The sequence below is a fragment of the Argopecten irradians genome, chromosome 12 (assembly GCF_041381155.1).
Source record: "Argopecten irradians isolate NY chromosome 12, Ai_NY, whole genome shotgun sequence".
NCBI classification, from domain to species: Eukaryota; Metazoa; Mollusca; class Bivalvia; order Pectinida; family Pectinidae; genus Argopecten; species Argopecten irradians.
In genome coordinates this window covers 13,364,430-13,383,793 of record NC_091145.1, presented here as the reverse complement: position 1 = coordinate 13,383,793, position 19,364 = coordinate 13,364,430, and the positions used below count along the sequence as shown (strand labels likewise).

General features: G+C 33.7%; 1 protein-coding gene across 2 annotated transcripts; it reads right to left on the bottom strand.

The window, feature by feature from the left end:
• Positions 1-401: 401 nt before the first annotated feature.
• LOC138336105 (centrosomal protein of 95 kDa-like) lies at positions 402-15,998 on the bottom strand. 2 transcript variants are annotated; one of them, XM_069285407.1, is made up of 22 exons: positions 15,917-15,998; positions 14,699-14,809; positions 14,344-14,472; positions 13,684-13,908; positions 12,722-12,869; positions 12,075-12,184; positions 11,746-11,825; positions 10,788-10,869; positions 10,147-10,273; positions 9,430-9,573; positions 9,196-9,283; positions 8,771-8,862; positions 8,361-8,555; positions 7,619-7,805; positions 5,278-5,370; positions 4,831-4,894; positions 3,974-4,060; positions 3,461-3,633; positions 3,116-3,190; positions 2,369-2,655; positions 1,666-1,750; positions 402-1,420 (listed from the first exon to the last, which is right to left on the bottom strand). In XM_069285407.1, exons 2-22 carry the CDS (start codon positions 14,736-14,738, stop codon positions 1,256-1,258), a joined length of 2,676 nt encoding a protein of 891 aa, XP_069141508.1. In that variant the 5' UTR covers positions 14,739-14,809; positions 15,917-15,998; the 3' UTR covers positions 402-1,255. The 2 variants fall into 2 exon arrangements, with proteins under 2 accessions (XP_069141508.1, XP_069141509.1); XM_069285408.1 differs by lacking the exon at positions 15,917-15,998 and adding an exon at positions 15,643-15,781.
• Positions 15,999-19,364: the final 3,366 nt, after the last annotated feature.

Genomic DNA, 19,364 nt, shown 5'->3' with positions numbered 1-19,364 from the left:
TTATTTGCATATTCAATATAGATTTATAGATCTGTATCATGTACTAATACAGAATGCTAGATATATATAAAGTTTTCCTGAAAAACTGACCTATTCAATACTATCTATACAATATTTTTGTTTAAATCAGTAATGGTTTGTTTTTCTTGATGTAAGAAAAGACGCATGAATCTTCAACTATATTCATTTTTTCAATCACATGACAATTTAACATTAGCTGTCTTTAAACATGATTAAGCAACAGATATAAAACCGCGACATAACTCCACACCAAGGTCTGCGGTAACAATGTACGTTTAAAACATACACACATATGGACGGACTAATTTCACAAATTACAAATCTAGTAACTCAATATATGAGATAACAATAATCCTACTCAAAGAATGAACAGAAAATAATGAAAATGAACATGTAATAAATGCAATGGACAAAAATAGAAAAAAAAAACATTCAAGAAAACAAAACGATGAACATCTTTAACACAAGAGTGACTGCTAATTACATGTAATGTATAGTAAGTTATTTGGCTGATTTAACAACAAAGCTTTTAAACAAGAGGCCCAGAGGGCCTTAATCGCTCACCTGACTTATGAAGCCAAGCAATGCTATCAGCACTTGTTATGTGTTTATTTCCTAGAGATTTAAAGAATTACATGTACCGGTACCTCTGTTCTTCCTTATTGGGACCCCTCCTCCCCCAGTGGGGTTAGAGCTAGGATTTATATAATCTCTTTTCCTTTCCCCACAAGGATGTTTCTAGCTAAATTTGGTTACTATCCATTCAGAACTTTATGATGAGTAGTGATTTAAAAATTACCTCGATTTACGCAATGCTGTGCCCTACATAACCTTCAATTTTAATTCTCTCAGACCATCAAACAAAACACGGTGACCCAGTCACACAGCATGTCACCAGTAAGGACAGAAAATATCACATATACCTCACATATACACTAAATATTTTGCATTTACACACAGAATGTAGAAACTAAAATAACATTTACAATCAATTAATCAATCAATCAATCAATCAATCAATCAGAAAACCATGATCAGTCAAATAAATAATTGAAAAAAATAATATGTTGAAATTGACTAAAATATAACTGAAAGAAGTACATTTCAGTTCAATTCGTGACAGCTTAAGAATTGTGCTATATAAATAATTAATATCACAGTTTTACATTGTACACCACAGGCCAGCTGATCACGTGATAACACATACTATTTCCAGTAAATAAAGTTTGTCATGCTATACACCAACATGGTACTTGGCTATTTGTAAGTCCTTGATGACACGATCAGCATCTAACTGTCTGAAGTAAGCATCGTCGTCGTCTCGGCACAGTTGCTCCTGTAAATCTTTTATCTCCTTTTCCATCTTCCGGCGTAGCTCCTTCTTCATCTGTTCAAGTACCTATTAACATAACAATTATATAAAATTTACTACTACCACATAAAGATAAACATATGTATAACCAAAGCACTTACAACAAATTCATGGTTTTAATGCAGTACTTTTCATTCCCCGTTAAGATTTTTAATAAGATGTTTATAATATGTGTATCAATGAACCATGCAATACTGTGTATATAATGAATTGAAGTTTAAAGTTAAGTTAACAAGAAAACAAACTGTAAGTATTGTGTCCCCCATACCCACCTTCTGTTGTGCCTTTTCCCTTATCTGTCTTTCCTTCCGCTCCCTAGTAACAGATTCAGCTAGCATGTCAAACTGGTCACGGTAGCTTAACAGAGGTCAAGGACAAATTATACCACTTCATAACTCTTTGTATACTTATATAGAATAAAACAAACAACTTTTTACACACTTCAAGTGATAGAGAGTTTTAGGCAAGATGGTGTATCTGAAAAGGTACAAATACGCGACTGCAAGAGTGATGGAGTAGTTATTGACGTAAGATGCTTTACTCAACTTGTGGATTTGGTTTCGGCCTACAACACATAGGTACCAACAATTTGTAATGGCAGTGAGCGAGCTAATCTCTTCATACAACATACACTGAGACAGTAGACATTTGCTGGCAGCTCACAGTGATACCAACTACCCAAACTTACCTTAGAACTGGTGTATTATAGATATAAACTCTTACTTGACAACACTATGACATAACTAGTTTTTCAAGTATTATTCCTGATACCAAGAAAGCTTGCTCATACAAATTTCAATCTTCAAATTTCTGCAAAGAAGAAGAATTAAATTCACATACACAAATATCCATCATGTTGACTAATACAAAATCATGGATATTTGTGTAAACAAGTGATTGCCGGAGAAAGGGGGGCATCCCACCGAAAAGTAGCCATGTTTATTTTATAAACTTATTAATATTGATAAAGGATACTAATTTTCCAGCGACTCGACTTCATTACTCTGTACTTTGGCTTGGCTGTCTCTCTGTTCCTTGGCGTACTTTCTCAGTTCCTTCACCCTGTCCTTCTGTATATCCAGACCATCCTTAAACAATTTCTTAAATACCATCTCCTCTTTTGTGCGTCTTTTCAGCATCTTGGAGCGCATGCGTACCTGGTACTCGTCGTAATACTGTCGTGTTTTAACAGACTGTGAACGTTTCTCCTGTATTCTATTTCTAGCAGCCACACTCTGAGTCTGTCGTTCTTTTATCTCTTTCTGTAAAAACACGAAAATCAAAATATGATAATTTGTTTTATTCTCTTTACCATCATTCCTGGAGAGTTATGTATGATATTGTGTTAGAAGCATTGTATTTCAATATAACTAAATTTGAGGAAATTCTTTAAGAACTTGTTTTAATTATGGAATAGTTCAAATCTTACGGAATATTTTGCAGATGTTGAAGTGCTAAGATAAAATTATAAAATGAAATTACAAACTTTACAATTAAATTAACATGCTTAATGAAAATAATTATGAGCATATTGAAATGCTACAAATATTTATCAGACACACACACTTCTCAAAAAGGCAATTTGAGCAACTCAATACCATATAGAAGCATGCAAACTAGCAATGCTTGAATATACTGGTATAGAAAATATGTGTGTATTTCATTGCTGTTTAATTTCATACACCCTCTGATGACCCTCTGATGTAGGAATAGTGAACTAACCATTCTTTGTTGATGTTCCAGCTCCTTCTTCATGATATTCACCATGATTTGCTGCCTCTTCTCAGCCTCCTCTAACTGAAAATAGTAGACAGTACAACAGTATGTGTAAAATGACAACTAAATTATAAATGTCCAAAGTATTGATAGGACTGTCCTATGTCAAATAGCTCTCTCGATACCCAGGTCGATCCCATAATTATCACTCTGTTTTGTAATTTTGTTATTTATTTCTAACATTTCTATGCAACATTTTGTTTACATACCTATTCATTTCTAACTTTCATTATTCATTAGATGAAATAATTTCACCTACAAACAGCTATATGTACATCTTGAACCACCTACCTCTGATTTGGCCCGTGACTTTTTGCGTCTAACTTCCTGATTGGCTCGTGAGACCTGCTCGATTTGGTTGATACCTTTGCGCCAAAGTTCATGCCAAGTGTGTAGAGATAGGTGGAGATGTGGGAACTCCTTCAGCAATAGGGGTAGGATGTCATCATCATCTTTTATCGTCACTATAAACAAATAACAACATGGGGTAAGGCTTTTATATAAAAAATTATTTGAGGGTTTTAGCTTGAATACCTATTTGCTTATGATGATATCAATACACATTATATGCATATGTCAGCAAATAACGTTTTCATATTTTGGCCTTCTTGTGGATGACTTAATTATGATACAAACAGGTCACACAACTCAGGGTTATTAAAATTCATTTCACACGAGTGAGCTATTTTTTAAAAGTTACAAAAGACACTTGGTAATGCTTGAGTCTTTTGTTACTTTTAAAAGATAACTCTCTTGTGTGAAATAAATCCCATATCCAGCAACCTCTCTATATATAATACTTACTCTTTGGTTTTCCAGCAGGTATCAGTCCACCACTAGGTGAGCGTTTCTTTGCTTTAGTACTGACTGTGGGTTTCTTCCTGGCAGACACTGAAACAGTAATTATAACAAGCTACATTATGTGTCCCATTACATTAATTCATACATATGTTATGTTATTTGGATAACAAAAATTAAAATTCTGTGCTCTATTTTCTTGTGGGCGTTTTTTCACCTTGTTTGCTGATTAACTTCATAAAATCAAAAGGATTAAAAACAGAAAATTCACAACTTTGGCCTAAACAAGGGACACCTTCAGTACTGTACAGTATAAGATAGCAATGACATTGACAAAAACCAAGATGGCTGCCTGCTGACCATGTTTTTTCACAGATCTGTCTTAACATGCACAACTAGAGAACCAGGGGTACCCTTCATATGAAATTTTTGAAAAAACTGTTACTTTCTGAGAAATAGAGATAATTTAAAAGAGAATTGTTAATGGACTAACCATGAGCCATGGAAAAAACTCAATTTGATCTCTAAACAATATCTATTGTCCTCTGTTAACCATGACAATGAGTCAACACTGAGCTAGAGTTGTTCAACCTTATAAGAGAAAGCGCTAGGGAGGAAAAAACTGTTTTATAGTTGTGTTTTCTTTTTATGTATATGGAAACCATCACTTGAACATGATTCCCAAATTTTTATTTTATATATGTATATATATAATCCAAATAAGGGTCAAAGAAGTAATATCAACAGGATTTTCCAGATGACATAATCAAAATACAAATAACGGTAAAAAATGCTTGTGTCACTATTTCAGATCAAAAGCTTAAATTAAAATATATGTATACATTCAATGGTAATCTTCTCACCTGACTCTTTAGGTTTCACAGATTTTTTAGGACCAGTTAGAACCTTCTTCTTGTAGTCTGTTTCCTGAAAAAAGAAAGAAGAAAAAGAAGAAGATAAAAATGACATCAAAGCTTGCATTATACAAGTTTATTAAATTTTAAAAGTCTTAGCAGAAAATACAAGCTATTTAAAAAACCATTTTGATAATGCCAATATTTATAAAACCTTTATACTATCATGTATGTACTGTATTTGACCCAATAAGCGCCCATATTAATTCCTATAAGTGCCCTTCCCATTTTTGAGGTCTCAATTTCAGTTGTCCTAACATAAATAAAGACCAAAACTACCAAAACTGTATAAGTTTACAGTTCTTTCGCTTTATTAAGCAACTTTCCATTTTTTCAATTTATTAAATGTCCTTGGCGCTTATTGGGTCAAATACAGTAAGTGACAATAATACTTACGGTATCTTTGGCCTGTTTCCTTTCTTTCTTCAGTTCATGTTTGGCTTCATATTTAAGTTCATCTAAATCTTCTTGATATATTTTATGAAGAAACTGAAGAAGAAAAACAAAAACTTTTTATAATCATTAATGTTTTGACATTTGTTCTTTGTTGAAATTCACATCTACCAGCTGTAGTATCAAAAGTAAATACATACTGGCTGGCAATCCATTATCGTAATGTACCCATTATCGGGATTTTGAATGGTGTGATATACAAAATGCAATTTTTTATATTTTTCTTGTGTGTAGGAAGATAGCATACCAAAATTATTGACAATATTTTCAAGTTTCAGAAGAAAATTCAAATATTTAGATAAAAAATGGTGAATTTCAGTATATACCTCACAAGAATGACATTTTTTTTTTTTAAAGAATGACATTAGTCAGGGGGGAAGCCATGATATCGGCTTTATTGTAAGATATATAGTCCTGATTCATATATCGTCTGCTTCCTATAATGTCAGACAACAGTGTTCAAAAAATAACAGTTGGAAGGGAGATAATTCAATTTTTATAACTTGTCACAAAAGAATGCTGGTCGGGGTCACCTAAGCGCTTTTGACCAGACGACAAAATACAAGGTAGACCACTTTGTTGATTTTGTTTATTATTTCAAAGTTTACAGAATCAATAACCCCCGAAAATCATTTAAATATCTTTATTATTTATTCAAAATACTAAGCATTCATGTTAAAATTATTCGTCATTTTGCCAGAGAGTAGATCATGAAATGGAAGGCGCCATTACCCCCTGATGTCATAATCGACAATCTTAAGGTATGACTGGTGGCAAACAAGACATGTTTTCTCTCTTTTGATGAACTTTTTCACATCAAATATTTTTTCTAAAGATATTTAGATCCAGAGGAACTTGGTTGATATGAGCTCGGATAATTGGACAACCCGGCTTAATACGAAGTACTTTGCCGATCCCAGGCAAATTCCCTCTTTATCTTTGTTTGAAGAACTCGGATAATTCAAATTCAGAAAACTTGAAGAACTTGGATAATACGAAATAAATTTTGGGTCCGGATGACAAAGATCATACATAAAATGTTCTTATAACTCAAAATGAGATTTTTTGGACGAGTTCACCGAAAATGCCCATTTTCTTTTTCATAAATCTGCTGTAAACAGCATTTCAAAATATGTATCTCAGTTTTATTACATAATTTTGCAACTACCATCTGCGATTTTGACATCTCTCTTGTTCAAATCATTTTACGACATGGAACTAGTCTATATATATACCAAGTAAAGAGATCGTCAGTAGACATGAGAACTCACCTAATTCGAACACTCAGATAAGTTTTATCTCGGTCCCATCAAGTTCATATTAACCATGTTCCACTGTATTTGTGCATATATTGATATTAAATTTTATTTATTTCATCACATCTAACTATTTTTAATATTTTTTTGGAAAAAATTGCGATAATGGGTACAGTAATTAGACATGATCACGATATGTAACCGCCTTTTTCAAACAACTGTTTTTGTTATAAAATTGATAATAACTTGATGGAAATGTTATTAACTGAACTGTTGTGAGGTAACGATTATTTGGATGCCTAAAAATCATACATTAAATACAACGATTAGAAAAAAAATTGAGAAAAATCTCCATTTTTTCACGATAATGTGTCGCCAGCAAGTTTTCACGATAATGGGTCGCCAGCCAGTAACTATTTAAGTTTAAAACACTAAGAGTTCTTGGTATAACTTCATTCAAATTAAGTGTACTTGATTATAAAAAGAACAGATTGGATGGGGCCCTGAAAGGCCACGAGACAATGGTAATACTCATGTTATTCTAGATTGGTGTACTTCATTCTATAGTGAAAAGATTTGTTGGGAACTACAAATTACTTAAAATTAAACAAGATATTTATGTTAAAATGAGTTTGAATTTATGTCAGATTATTACTTCTCATAAAAACAGTTGTCCTGTTTTTCACATAAAGCTTTGGTGTCTTTTTAGTGTAAAATATTGTGGACTGTCGGTATTTTGGTGCTATAAAGGTTTTAATTTGGTTTGGTTTTTAAAAGTTTAATGTCCTCTTAACAGCCAGGGCCATGTAACTTTATAGACGGAGAAGGAAAGCCAGAGTACCTAGAGAAAAACCACTAACCAGCAGTCAGTACCTGGCAACTGCCCCACATGGGATTCAAACTCACGACCCAGAGGTGGAGGACTTGTGGTAATATGTCTGGACATCTTAACCACTCGGCCACCGCGGCCCCACCGTTTCTAAAAAGACACTAAGTATATATATATAAAGATGGTAGACCACACTTACATCCACTTTTTTCTTGCTAGCTTGTCTCTCTTTCTCCATGAGTTTGTGAGTATCCATTACACTATATGTGCCTTTGGACTTGTCTGGGACACGATCAGTTCGGACTCTTCGCTGGTCTGATCGTGACTTGAACCGCTGAGGCAGGACTTCGTCATCACTCAACACTTCGTCAACAATCTCATGGAATCTGAGCAAACATTCACAGAACAATGTTTTTATTATAACAACATTTTGGGTAAGTACAAATTATAAATCTACATTAATCCATTAATATAAAGTTTTCTTTAATTGTAAAATATAGAAGTGGTAAAACTAGTTTTCAATTTTCCCTTATTAATTAAGAAATAGTTATAACGACAAATCCTTCTGTGACTTTAAGGCTATGACAGATAAATCTTTGAGATATGATTGGCAGAACCTTGCGATAGACAATGAGAAACGCATTCAAACCTGCATTAGTTACAACCTCTGTATAAGGACTACCTGCTTAATAACTAATTATATAAGAATCACTTTTTTACGGTCCCAAATGATCAATTTCAACACAGTTTTGTCCTGTGTATAAAGACCACTTGACTCTGAAGACAATTTTTCTTGTCCCCTTTGGTGGTCTTTATAGACAGTTTTAACTACACTTTGAATTTGTCTATTAATGGCTGAACTTTGAGGACCATTCCTGAAACAGAATTAAAATACATGACATAAGTAGACACACATTATTGATATACAAAGGCTCACTTACTGTTTTTTGAGGTAATTATCATAAGCTGAGTTGTTTTCCTTTTCTTCCTGAGCATCAAAGTCTGCGAGGTAGCTACCATAATCGTCTGTAACCCTACTGGCTCGAGTCATTCTTCTCCCTCCTCCCGTTTGTTTACTCGGTGAAGAATCAAATCGTACGTCTTTTTCTGGCCAAGCTTTACGCGGTGGTGATTTACTACAGAAAATAAACACAAATCTGAACTTGTTTGATTTTCTTGTTAAGCCTTACATGTTGGCATCGTTGAATTAATATGTTTTTCTAAACTCAAATATGCTATATATTGACCAAAATGTATTAGATATTGGGTATAGTGATTTATAAATCATAGCCTATCTAATGCTGCATTGTAAAGTATAAACCCTCATATATCAGACAAAGTATAAACTCACGTTGGACTAGATTTGAGGAAGCTAGGACTGGAATCTGTTGTGGACCTTTCTGTTAGAAACGACACTTTTCGTTTGGCTTTGCTGGGGGTTAGCTGAAATCAAATATTTGTATCTAATGAACTTCTAGGTACTGGTATTACAAAACTATATATCAAACACATATTTGTGAATATGTTGGACAAAATGAGGAATAATCCTGCAGATATATACAAATGTAATTTGTAATAACTATCTGTCACAGTAACAGCTTTGGGGACACCAGAACACATTTTGGGCAGACAATTTCATAGAGAGGTTATGGTGGGGTATTTAGGAAGCATCAGTTTCAGAAGTTTAATGAGTGGGTTGGACAATACATGCAGATTAGATTGTGTAAGATTGTATACTATTTTATTTATAGGGGAGGTAACTTTATTTGTACCTACCTCTGTGTCCGACTGTAAATCTTCGTTAGTATACCGTACTGGGCTCTTTGTTTTCCTGTAGGGACTTCTTTCTGTGTGCCTCACTGGACTGAAATCAGAGAAGAAGTCATCAGTTTAATATCAGTGAGTGGCCATCTTTGAGGATTTTGATCATTGCTATCGGATAATACACATAAATACTTCATTTTTTGGCATGAAAGCATCAAACGTAAACACACTAAAGTGAGTATGTACCTTGTCTGTCTGTTGTAGCTGTTGTCCATATTCTGTAACATGGTACGGGCACGGTTCGGCGACACTCCAACAGCGTCCCGCGCCATTGCTGCTGTTTCCTCGACCATAGAGCGTAAATTGTTATAGGGATAATAGGCATCTTGTCTAGGAGAGAAAAAATAAAATATTCCATTCTATATTCAATATGTTGAGCTCAGCATTGTACTTCTAATTTTGACTACATTCTTAGTTTAATCTCTGTAAATATTTTAGTTATTATCATTTGCCTTAAGCCTTTTTGTGGTGAAATATGATTACACTTTATATTTTTGTGTGTTATAAAAGCAATTAAAATAAATGCGCAAACTTATCATTTTGTAAAATCCCAAAATTTACCAGCTTATTGCTAAAACTACACTTTTCATCACTCTATTATTTAAAATTTTAAAATAAACATATGAATTTAATATTAATTCCCATCAGGTCTTCATATGTTTCCAGGCATCGTCCTAATTATTTTGCAGTAGTTGACAATCACTGCCACATGCAGCAAAACAGTAAGAGAAACTTTTGATTCATACAGGGAGTAATGTATTTGATCGGTTTTGTAACCTGAATTTATGTTATCGATATAGATGTTCTGACGCTAAAATTTTCATTAATAAACTGTTATTATTGTTTCTGAAACGGTGGGTCTTTAAATGAAAAATATTGAGAGCCCAGTGTATGATTAAGTACCGTTGTTGGTCTGTGTTGACTTTGTACTTGGTTTTATAGAGATCACTGTAGTGGTCCAGTAACATGTCTGTAGATCGTGCCGCGTAGTCGGACTTCCTCACATCCTCGGGGGTCGTATCAGGGACACCTGTCAAGACAGAAGTAACATCAGGCTAACATAGGACTAACAAACGTTACCCTATTACTATGGATTCTCACACAAACAAACTTTGAAGGATAAGAAAAGTGCAAAATATTTTCCTTATAAACAAAGAAATTAAAAAAATATGGTAATGAAAATTGCAAAAATATTTTCCCTCAGAAGATAATTAAGAAATAAAGAGAGGGTAAAATATTTTTTTCTGGAATAATCTTTCAAAATAAAGATATTTTCAACTAAATATAACAAGAGACCCATAAGCCTTAAATGTCACCTTATACACACAGAATTTCATTACACTCAAATATAAATATATATTCAAGTTGCCTTGTAAACAAGGACAAATTTTCAGATGACACATGACCTTAAACAAAAGACTTCTGCAACAGGTTACCAGGAATTATGGTCATGTGACATAAAAACACAGACATTATCTTCCTAGTACATCTCGAGTTGGTTTATTAACTTTTCTTCTTCTACAAGCTATGATAATCTGACTTACTTGGTTCCTGGGGCTGTAACCTCTCTGGTTTATTATTAAGAAGAGCCTGTAATGTTGGTCTGGTCTTTAGGAAACTCTCCTCCTAAAATGGTAGATTTCCATTACATCACACATATTTTATTTACACAATATTAACCTTTTATCTACACAATAATTCTGGATTATTTACACAATATTTACCTACTATTTACACAATACTATTTTATACACAATATTTACCTTTTATCTACGCAATATTTCTGTATTATTACACAATATTTACCTTTTATTTACACAATATTTCTGGATTATTCACACAATATTTACCTATTATTTACACAATATTTACCTATTATTTTACACACAAAATATTTACCTATTATGTACACAATATTTACCTATTATTTACACAATATTTCTGTATTATTCACACAATATTCTATCTATTATTTACACAATATTTGCCTATTATTTACGCAATATTCTATCCATTTTTTACACAATCACTATACACAACCTATTATTTAGATGGGCTGCAACGATTAGTTCTGGTATTGTTAATATAATCGTCTTTGACTATCTGACAACCAGTAATCATTGCAGCTCTAATTATATCTTAATTTATAAGATATACAACATATATTATCTACCTAATATTCAATCTATTATTTACCCAATATTCAACCTATTATTTGAATGATATTCAACCTATTATATATCCAATATTCAATTTATCATATACCTGATATTCAACCTATTATTTACCTAATATTCAATCTATCATTTACCCAATATTCAACCTATTATTTGAATGATATTCAATCTATTATATACCAAATATTCAACTTATTATCTACCCAAAATTCAACCTATTTTTTTGAATGATATTCAACCTATCATATACCCAATATTCAACTTATTATCTACCCAAAATTCAACCTATAATTTACAAGATATACAACCGTTTTTATAAACTTACTATTGAGCGTGATTCCTCTGTAGGATGTGTACGCTGGATCAATGCCTCTCCTCGCCGTATTAAATCCTCAGTACTGTCAACTATCAGGGAATAATCAAGCATTTCGTCTTAATTACATTGAGATGATTGTTATGTAAATGTTAACGCCATATGAAATCATATCTATACAGGAAGAATAGGAGAAAGAAATTGTATGGGGTAAAGTAATAGTATTGTCCTCTGTCATTCCTGTTTTGAATTAATCAGTTTAACTAAAATAGTTAGATCTGCTTATTCTAATATGTTCTTTTACTAAAATTGTGGTACATGTACCATAGAGCTGTACTTACATTTTCCAGTAGAACTGACTGTAGAATCATGTATACCAGCTAAGCTGTCGTGACCAAGCCTATGGTGCCTGTCCTGAAGTGGATCTGTGGGCTTCCTGGTTATCACAGGACTGTAACAAATATATATAGGACTGTAACAAAATTAAATATAAATAGCACATATATTAATTTTAATACTGTTACATGTACATATCACTGAATATGTCTGCTATCAGCTGATCCACCAAATTCTTTCTTGCAATGTTCTACAGATGAGATATCTGTCTTTCTCCTTCCCTCAGGAGACAGGCCCCTGTGGACCATATCAGGACTTACCTGTCATCCCAATATACAGATGAGAGGTCTGTCTTTCTCCTTCCCTCAGGAGACAGGCCCCTGTGGACCATATCAGGACTTACCTGTCATCCCAATATACAGATGAGAGGTCTGTCTTTCTCCTTCCCTCAGGAGACAGGCCCCTGTGGACCATATCAGGACTTACCTGTCATCCCAATATACAGATGAGAGGTCTGTCTTTCTCCTTCTCTCGGGAGACAGGCCCCTGTGGACCACATAAGAACTTACCTGTCATCCCAATATACAGATGAGAGGTCTGTCTTACTCCTTCCCTCAGGAGACAGGCCCCTGTGGACCATATCAGGACTTACCTGTCATCCCAATATACAGATGAGAGGTCTGTCTTTCTCCTTCCCTCAGGAGAAGCAAGCCCCTGTGGACATCTCTGTAATTCACGCTCCAGAATCTCATCTATCACATCTGGCTCTACAGCGTCTGGATCATCCACCTCCTCATCACCTTCAACACAGATCAAATGGCAAATGTCATTAGGATTTTACAATGCTATGGAATAAAGACACTTTGTTATAGCTTAAAAATATGATGGTTATAGAAAGGAAGATTATTAACAACTGCTTTTCAGTTGGCAATTATTGGAGGTTGAATACATATATATTAATAATGCCAACTGAAGAACAGCAAGATCTATGAAAAGCACTGATCATAATTATTACATCCCTTTTGCCGTATGAAAGCAGTCAAACGCCAGTGTTTTTCCTGGGTATTTTGGGAAATTGCCACCTGGTGAAAATTGGGAATTTTTGTGCGATAAAAGTAGGAAATTGGGAAAAAATTTAATAGTGTTTATGGAAATTTTGGAAAAGGTAGAAATAAACAATTATGCTTCTCTAAGAATCATTGTAAGAATGTATACTAAAATACGATGTTCAGACTTGGAATTTCCAAAAAAATTTTGTTTCGTCACACAAAATACGCTTCAACTCACTGATTTGGGAAAAATAACAAGAAATACAATTGGGAATGGGGCCGAAATGGGGCCGAAATAAATCGGGCCAAATTTCGGCCCCAAATATATAGGCAGGAAAAACACTGAACGCATATTTTCGCACTTGATAGCAATTCCTTAAAATTGTTTCATGAGATTTTGCTCCTATAATGAAGTTGAACCTAGCTATCATTATAAATATTACTGAGGACAGCCATCTCCTGTGGTGGTCATCACAACAGTTGTGAAACAATTATTTTTAATAGCTGCAAAAAAAAAGTTGCTTTACCCTTTACAATATACAAAATAATAGTAAAATAAACCTACCATCATTGTCTGTTGATGCGTCACTCTCAATTTTATTGAGTATGTACTCTAACAAGCCACTGAAGATTTCCAGGAGATGGGAGATAGACTCGCGGTCGTGTTCCACCACCTGCCGGCCAGAGATGTGGGACAGTGAGGTATGGAGGACGTCGGTGGCGAGTGTGTCAATCACGATCTGACAGTTCTGTATCTCATCTTCCTTGGTTAGTGGGTTACGTACAATGCCTGTAGGACGGACAGAAACATTTAGATTAAACTTACTAGTACATCAATTAACCAAGCAACATAATGCATTTGTGTAACAATGTTGAATAACTGTATTTCCAAAAGAAAGGCATCTATAGAGTTTATTATAATAACAAATTAGGCAAATATTGATTTCAAGCAAGAAATATGAGCTCTGATATTAATTTGTAATTTACTGAAAATTTATACAAACAAACCTTGCAATTAAACTGCATCTGAAATGTCTTTTTAGTTAATGATGGAAAACAGGTAGATGCCTAAAAGAAATAAAGTTCATGAATTATGTTTTCACACTTCATCAGGTGATGAGAATACTAAAAGTTACACGTAGTTGTAATACCTGCAGTGTAAAGCCAGGATAGAGCTCCTTTTGTCCAATTTTATATTAAAATTTACAATATTTTACATAATTACCTGCAAGGTGTTCCCCACGAAGTCCTTCAAACAAGGATACATATGTGTTGACATTAAGATCCTCAACACAACTGATGGGGGTGAATATGCTTAACTGCTCTAAAAGTGTATTGGCCTGTGACACAATACCTGGAATAAAAACGGTTGAAAATCATTTTTGTATTACAATCCATTTTCAGCTTACATATTTACATGGGTTGGACATATAAAGCTAGCTTTTTCAGAACAGAAAAATGTTGTCATAATGATACATTTGGTTATATATCTTGAAATATCAGCCTGATAGAAATGGAAATATAATCTGTTGTTATGTTGTAGGAAATTAGCTTTAACTTTGAGATAAATAAAGACTTACGCCGATCTTCTTCATTCAATCTTCGAGATTTTGATGCCATGTCTTCTGTGATACGTATATAAATTTTCACCTGACAAGTTTGAGTGCTGGCCTTGGCTATGTCATTTTATTCTGAAATATATGATGAAAACCAAAGATTAGTGGAATTGGACTAGGTTGATCATTGGTGACCAGGTAGATCAATCAATTAAAGCATCTGGCTAGTAATTGGAGTACTCCCATTACATGAGAGTCGACTGGTCAGCCGTTTTTTGACGTTATCTATCAAAAGTGTCTTGTCTTGCTATACATCTAACATTGTTGGAGTACGTAGTGATTGGAGGTCCTGAGTTTGAGCCCAAGCTGGTCTGGCTGTTACATTTTTTCATCTCATGTAAAAGAACTGACACCCAACAAAATACCCAAAGTGGAATTTTAGTGTCTTTTAGCTAGGAGGGCAAAGGAAAGAGAGGAAGCTCAAGGAGTGTAGTGGGATTGGACTTTCAGGATTGGTAATTGGTAATTATAACAGTAACAATGGGGAAGCTCATCTAACCAGTCATCAAATATTCCAGATTCAAACAGTTTGGCTCCTACATTTTCTGTAGGTATCTCTGATCCATCTGAAGTTACTAAATTAATATCTGAAGTTACTAAATTAATAACTTCAACCAGTGACAGTCTAAACTGCCTCCTGTAATGTTTTCTGACTGGAGTTTAGTTTTTATCCCTATTCAAGTCTTGATATAAATATACCAAAGTTGTATTTAAAAGCGTATGAAGTATCTTCTCAAATCTCAATTTTGTAGCACGTCATTCTTAAGAATTGGAGAATGTCCATGTTCTCGACTCAGACTTATTCACTGCTGAAATCAAGAAACACACATAACAGTTACATGCATGAGGCATAGGAATCAACACCCGACAAATATTTAGTTGGATTTTGATGACCATTCTATACATACCACAGTGGAACTGCAATATTGAAAACTCGGAATGTGTAGATAATTAAGGTCTATCACATATTAGGCCTGCAATCCTATGTCCATGTCCGACCTGACGGTTCAACAGATCTAGATGTGTCTGCACATGTTTCCTCACTAAGCGGTGTTTATCAACGCGACTTTTGCAAAATACGCAAGAGACTGGTGCAAAAGTGTGATTTATTAAATGCTTAAAATATTTCCTTATATGTTTTTCCGGTAGTCAATCAGTCACGCATTTCAGTCAATAAATTACCTGTTCATGTTATAAGGTTTTCGCCGGATGTTTTCGTTTTCTTGAATATGGCCGCCTCGATGTAAACAATGAGCGACACCTAGTGTCAAAAGTTTACATAGGAATAGGGGAGATAATTATGCCTTTTAATCTTTGAAAATTAAAAATATGTCATTCGTAGTATTTTAAAGTAATGATAGTAATGGTAATCTTGAATTTTAGTGCAATATATAAAGTTAATTTCTATAGATAACCAAACAAAAAGCATATAGATATCGATAATATAGTACGCGTATGTATAGCACAAACTTGCGTGCGAGTTATCTCCCTTAGAGCACCAAACTTCAAGAGAGTGCCTATTCGAATTTTTTAAACTCTTTCTCAAACTATTCCACATTCAGACATTAGGCCTGGTTCATTTCCATTTCCCTGGGAAGGAAAGTTAGAGATTCAACCTTTATTGAAAAGAACCTCTCTGCACACCTACATGTATGTGAAAACCCCTTTTCACAATTTTTGTATAGGCAAAGTGAAGATATATAAGAATGGTACATGTGCATTTGGCGTCTTGTAGCAGCACAGCACGTAAAACCGATGTAAAATAGGTGATAATGTTAGATAATCATACTTGTTCTTTTTTATCATTATACCTTATTGGTATTTCCTGATATTGATATTTCCTTTGTTTGTCAATATTGTACAAACTTTATCTTTTAGATCTATTCGCTTCAACAAAACAGATTGTATACTAGTAATACACTATATGTGCTGTAGACTTCAACTTTATTCTTGTCGTAGGGTACATATACCTGGTTTATGTTTACTGTGAAACGTAGACTCCCTTACTCTCATGCATCCACATCATTTTTGTGTTGAAAACTAAATCAGATAACGTTTGTACACAAAATCTACGAGAAATAATCTCTTTTTTAAACCCGCATAACAAATTAGTTTCATTGTATTGAAATTTTGTTATAAGAACACATTGAATGTAACTTCGCTCTCGGAATACCAGGGAATCGCTAGAGAAAGGAATTAATACTATTTAAGAAAGATCTTTAAACAGTTTATGATATATGTAAATCAAGGTTTTGAGTTAACTCTCCATACCACATATGTAAGTACACGAAAATATTACCATATGTCATCATTGTAACAAGCCAAACTATTATGTACCTGTTTAATCTAAGTCTGTCGCCGCTACATGTATATTGGTGGCTATATATATTTACAGGGTTTACGTGTTGTAGAAGTAATCGCTAGTTATTACAAGTGTATGCAAGTACATTTGTATATTAGAAAGGAATTAGAGTTACCCGGATTGCCTCCAAAGAGAAATAATGTTAAACGAAAAAAATCCCAACTCTACTTTAATTGTAAGCGACGATAGCAATCCAAGTTAATTTATGAATGTTCTAAACTTACTTCAAAGTGTTTTATCAAATAGTTAAACGTTAATTTTGAACATAGATGCAAAAATGTATGTATTTAACATATCAATATTTAGAAAGATCGATTTTAGTTGCTATATATAATGAAGTTCAATTCTGATGGTATGTTTCTTTCTTCTTTCAAACACAGGTACATAATGTACCATGGTGTAATCAAAGCTCCCCTAAACCCTGATTGGCCTTCCCGTATGCTCGCCTCGATGCAAATGTTGTGTTACAGTGTACTTACACTTCCCAACATCTACGTTTGACTGTTTCCTTTATTGGTGGATGCATTGGAGTTCCCTTAAACATTATGGTTAGGTGACTTCTCACAAGATATGCATGTACCTACCAACGATTGTTTCCTTTCAAGAGGGTCTCGGTTTTGTTGTGGTATAATAGACTATCCGGCGGTGAGCTGGATGGGAGAGGGGAGTAATGGTTTGGAATAAGTCATGAAGAGAGAGGGTGTCTGATGGTGAAAAGGGAGAGAGAAGCAAGGGTAAACGGATAGAAAAAAAACTATTTCGAAAATATCAAAGTATATATTATCACTGTTTTTGGATGTATTCTACAATATTTGTGTTAAGAACATTAATTTTTTTACAAATGGTTATGCTAAGGCACGAATTAAATAATATTTTGAATACGCACCTACAGTAATAAATGGTTCGAGAAATTCAGACAACTTGGAAATGTGCGATTTTGAATTACAGTCACGCGTCAAAAATTTAGTTGATTTTTTTTTAGAAACTTGTATAATGAACAATGTATTAAGAAGTCGTAATACTTTTGAAGCTAGATATGCCTGTGTTTTAAGATTTGTTGACGGTGAAGTTTATAATTAGCATTGGAGTTGACAAAATCTTCGTTTTGCCTGAACATTTCGTAAGACTCTGAAGCTATTTTGAGTGTAATTTTCATCTTAAATGACATGGCTAATTTTCGTCTAAAATTATCATTTTGATATAAATACTTGTATATAAAATATACGTAATTGAGAAGTATTAAAAGTAATTAAATACACACATTTTGGAATTTGTTCATAGAAAACTGTGTATAAACACTTTTCTAAAATGTCCCTTATAGTCTTTATTAGAAAATCGGTCACATTTCGTCAGAATCTGGCGCATGCGCGTCTCGCTATGTCACATATGGACTATTAATAAGACATTTCTAATATGTGACATTAATTAATCAATGTTTTTTTTTTAAATCCAAACACTGTCTATAGCAATGCACGATATGCATGCATGTTTGTACAAGCTTAAGTCAAACTGAAAACTGACATTTCTAGTAGTTGTATATAAAAATATAGTTCGAATAAAGTGACCGAATTTGCACAAAAGTTGTAACTCATTGGAGGACAATATTTAGCATTTGTAGATTTCGTTTGTTTGACAAACCTGTTTAGCAAAACCAAACTGTCTAAATTGCGTTTAGACTAATATGAACGAACGTTTTTGAATAAAAAAATAAATAGATACTTTTAGTCACATCATGTGGTTGACAAATGTCTACGTATGTAGAAAACAATTTGATTTACTGAAAATCTTCTCAATTCATCTTGATTATCTGAACACAATAGAAGGAAAGGGGAAATGAGTTTCTCCAAGCAGATTAGGTTCAACATGTGTTACATGTACATGGTTGACCTCAGTCGTTAATCTGACTAGCTGTCAGTGATTGTTAGGGATTAGAATACAATATTCTCCTGGGGCGAAGACAGTTGTTTTATTTTCAATTTCGATGTAATCGTGGAAAACTGTATTTTCGAAAATATTTTATGATAGTTAAGATACATGAGTGTGGTTTGTTGAATGATTAATTAAGTTAAACTTACTGTCCTTCAACAAATGAGGGCATTTAAGTCGTGTCTGTCCTGTGTGATGTGTTGGTGTGTGTTTTGGGAGACTGAGGTATATTCGTGTTATGCTTCTTGTAATAATGAAATTATAGCGCTATCTTACTGAAGCATACTGCCATAGAAAACCGAAGAAACACACCATACAGGTCACACTATACTGACAGAGGAC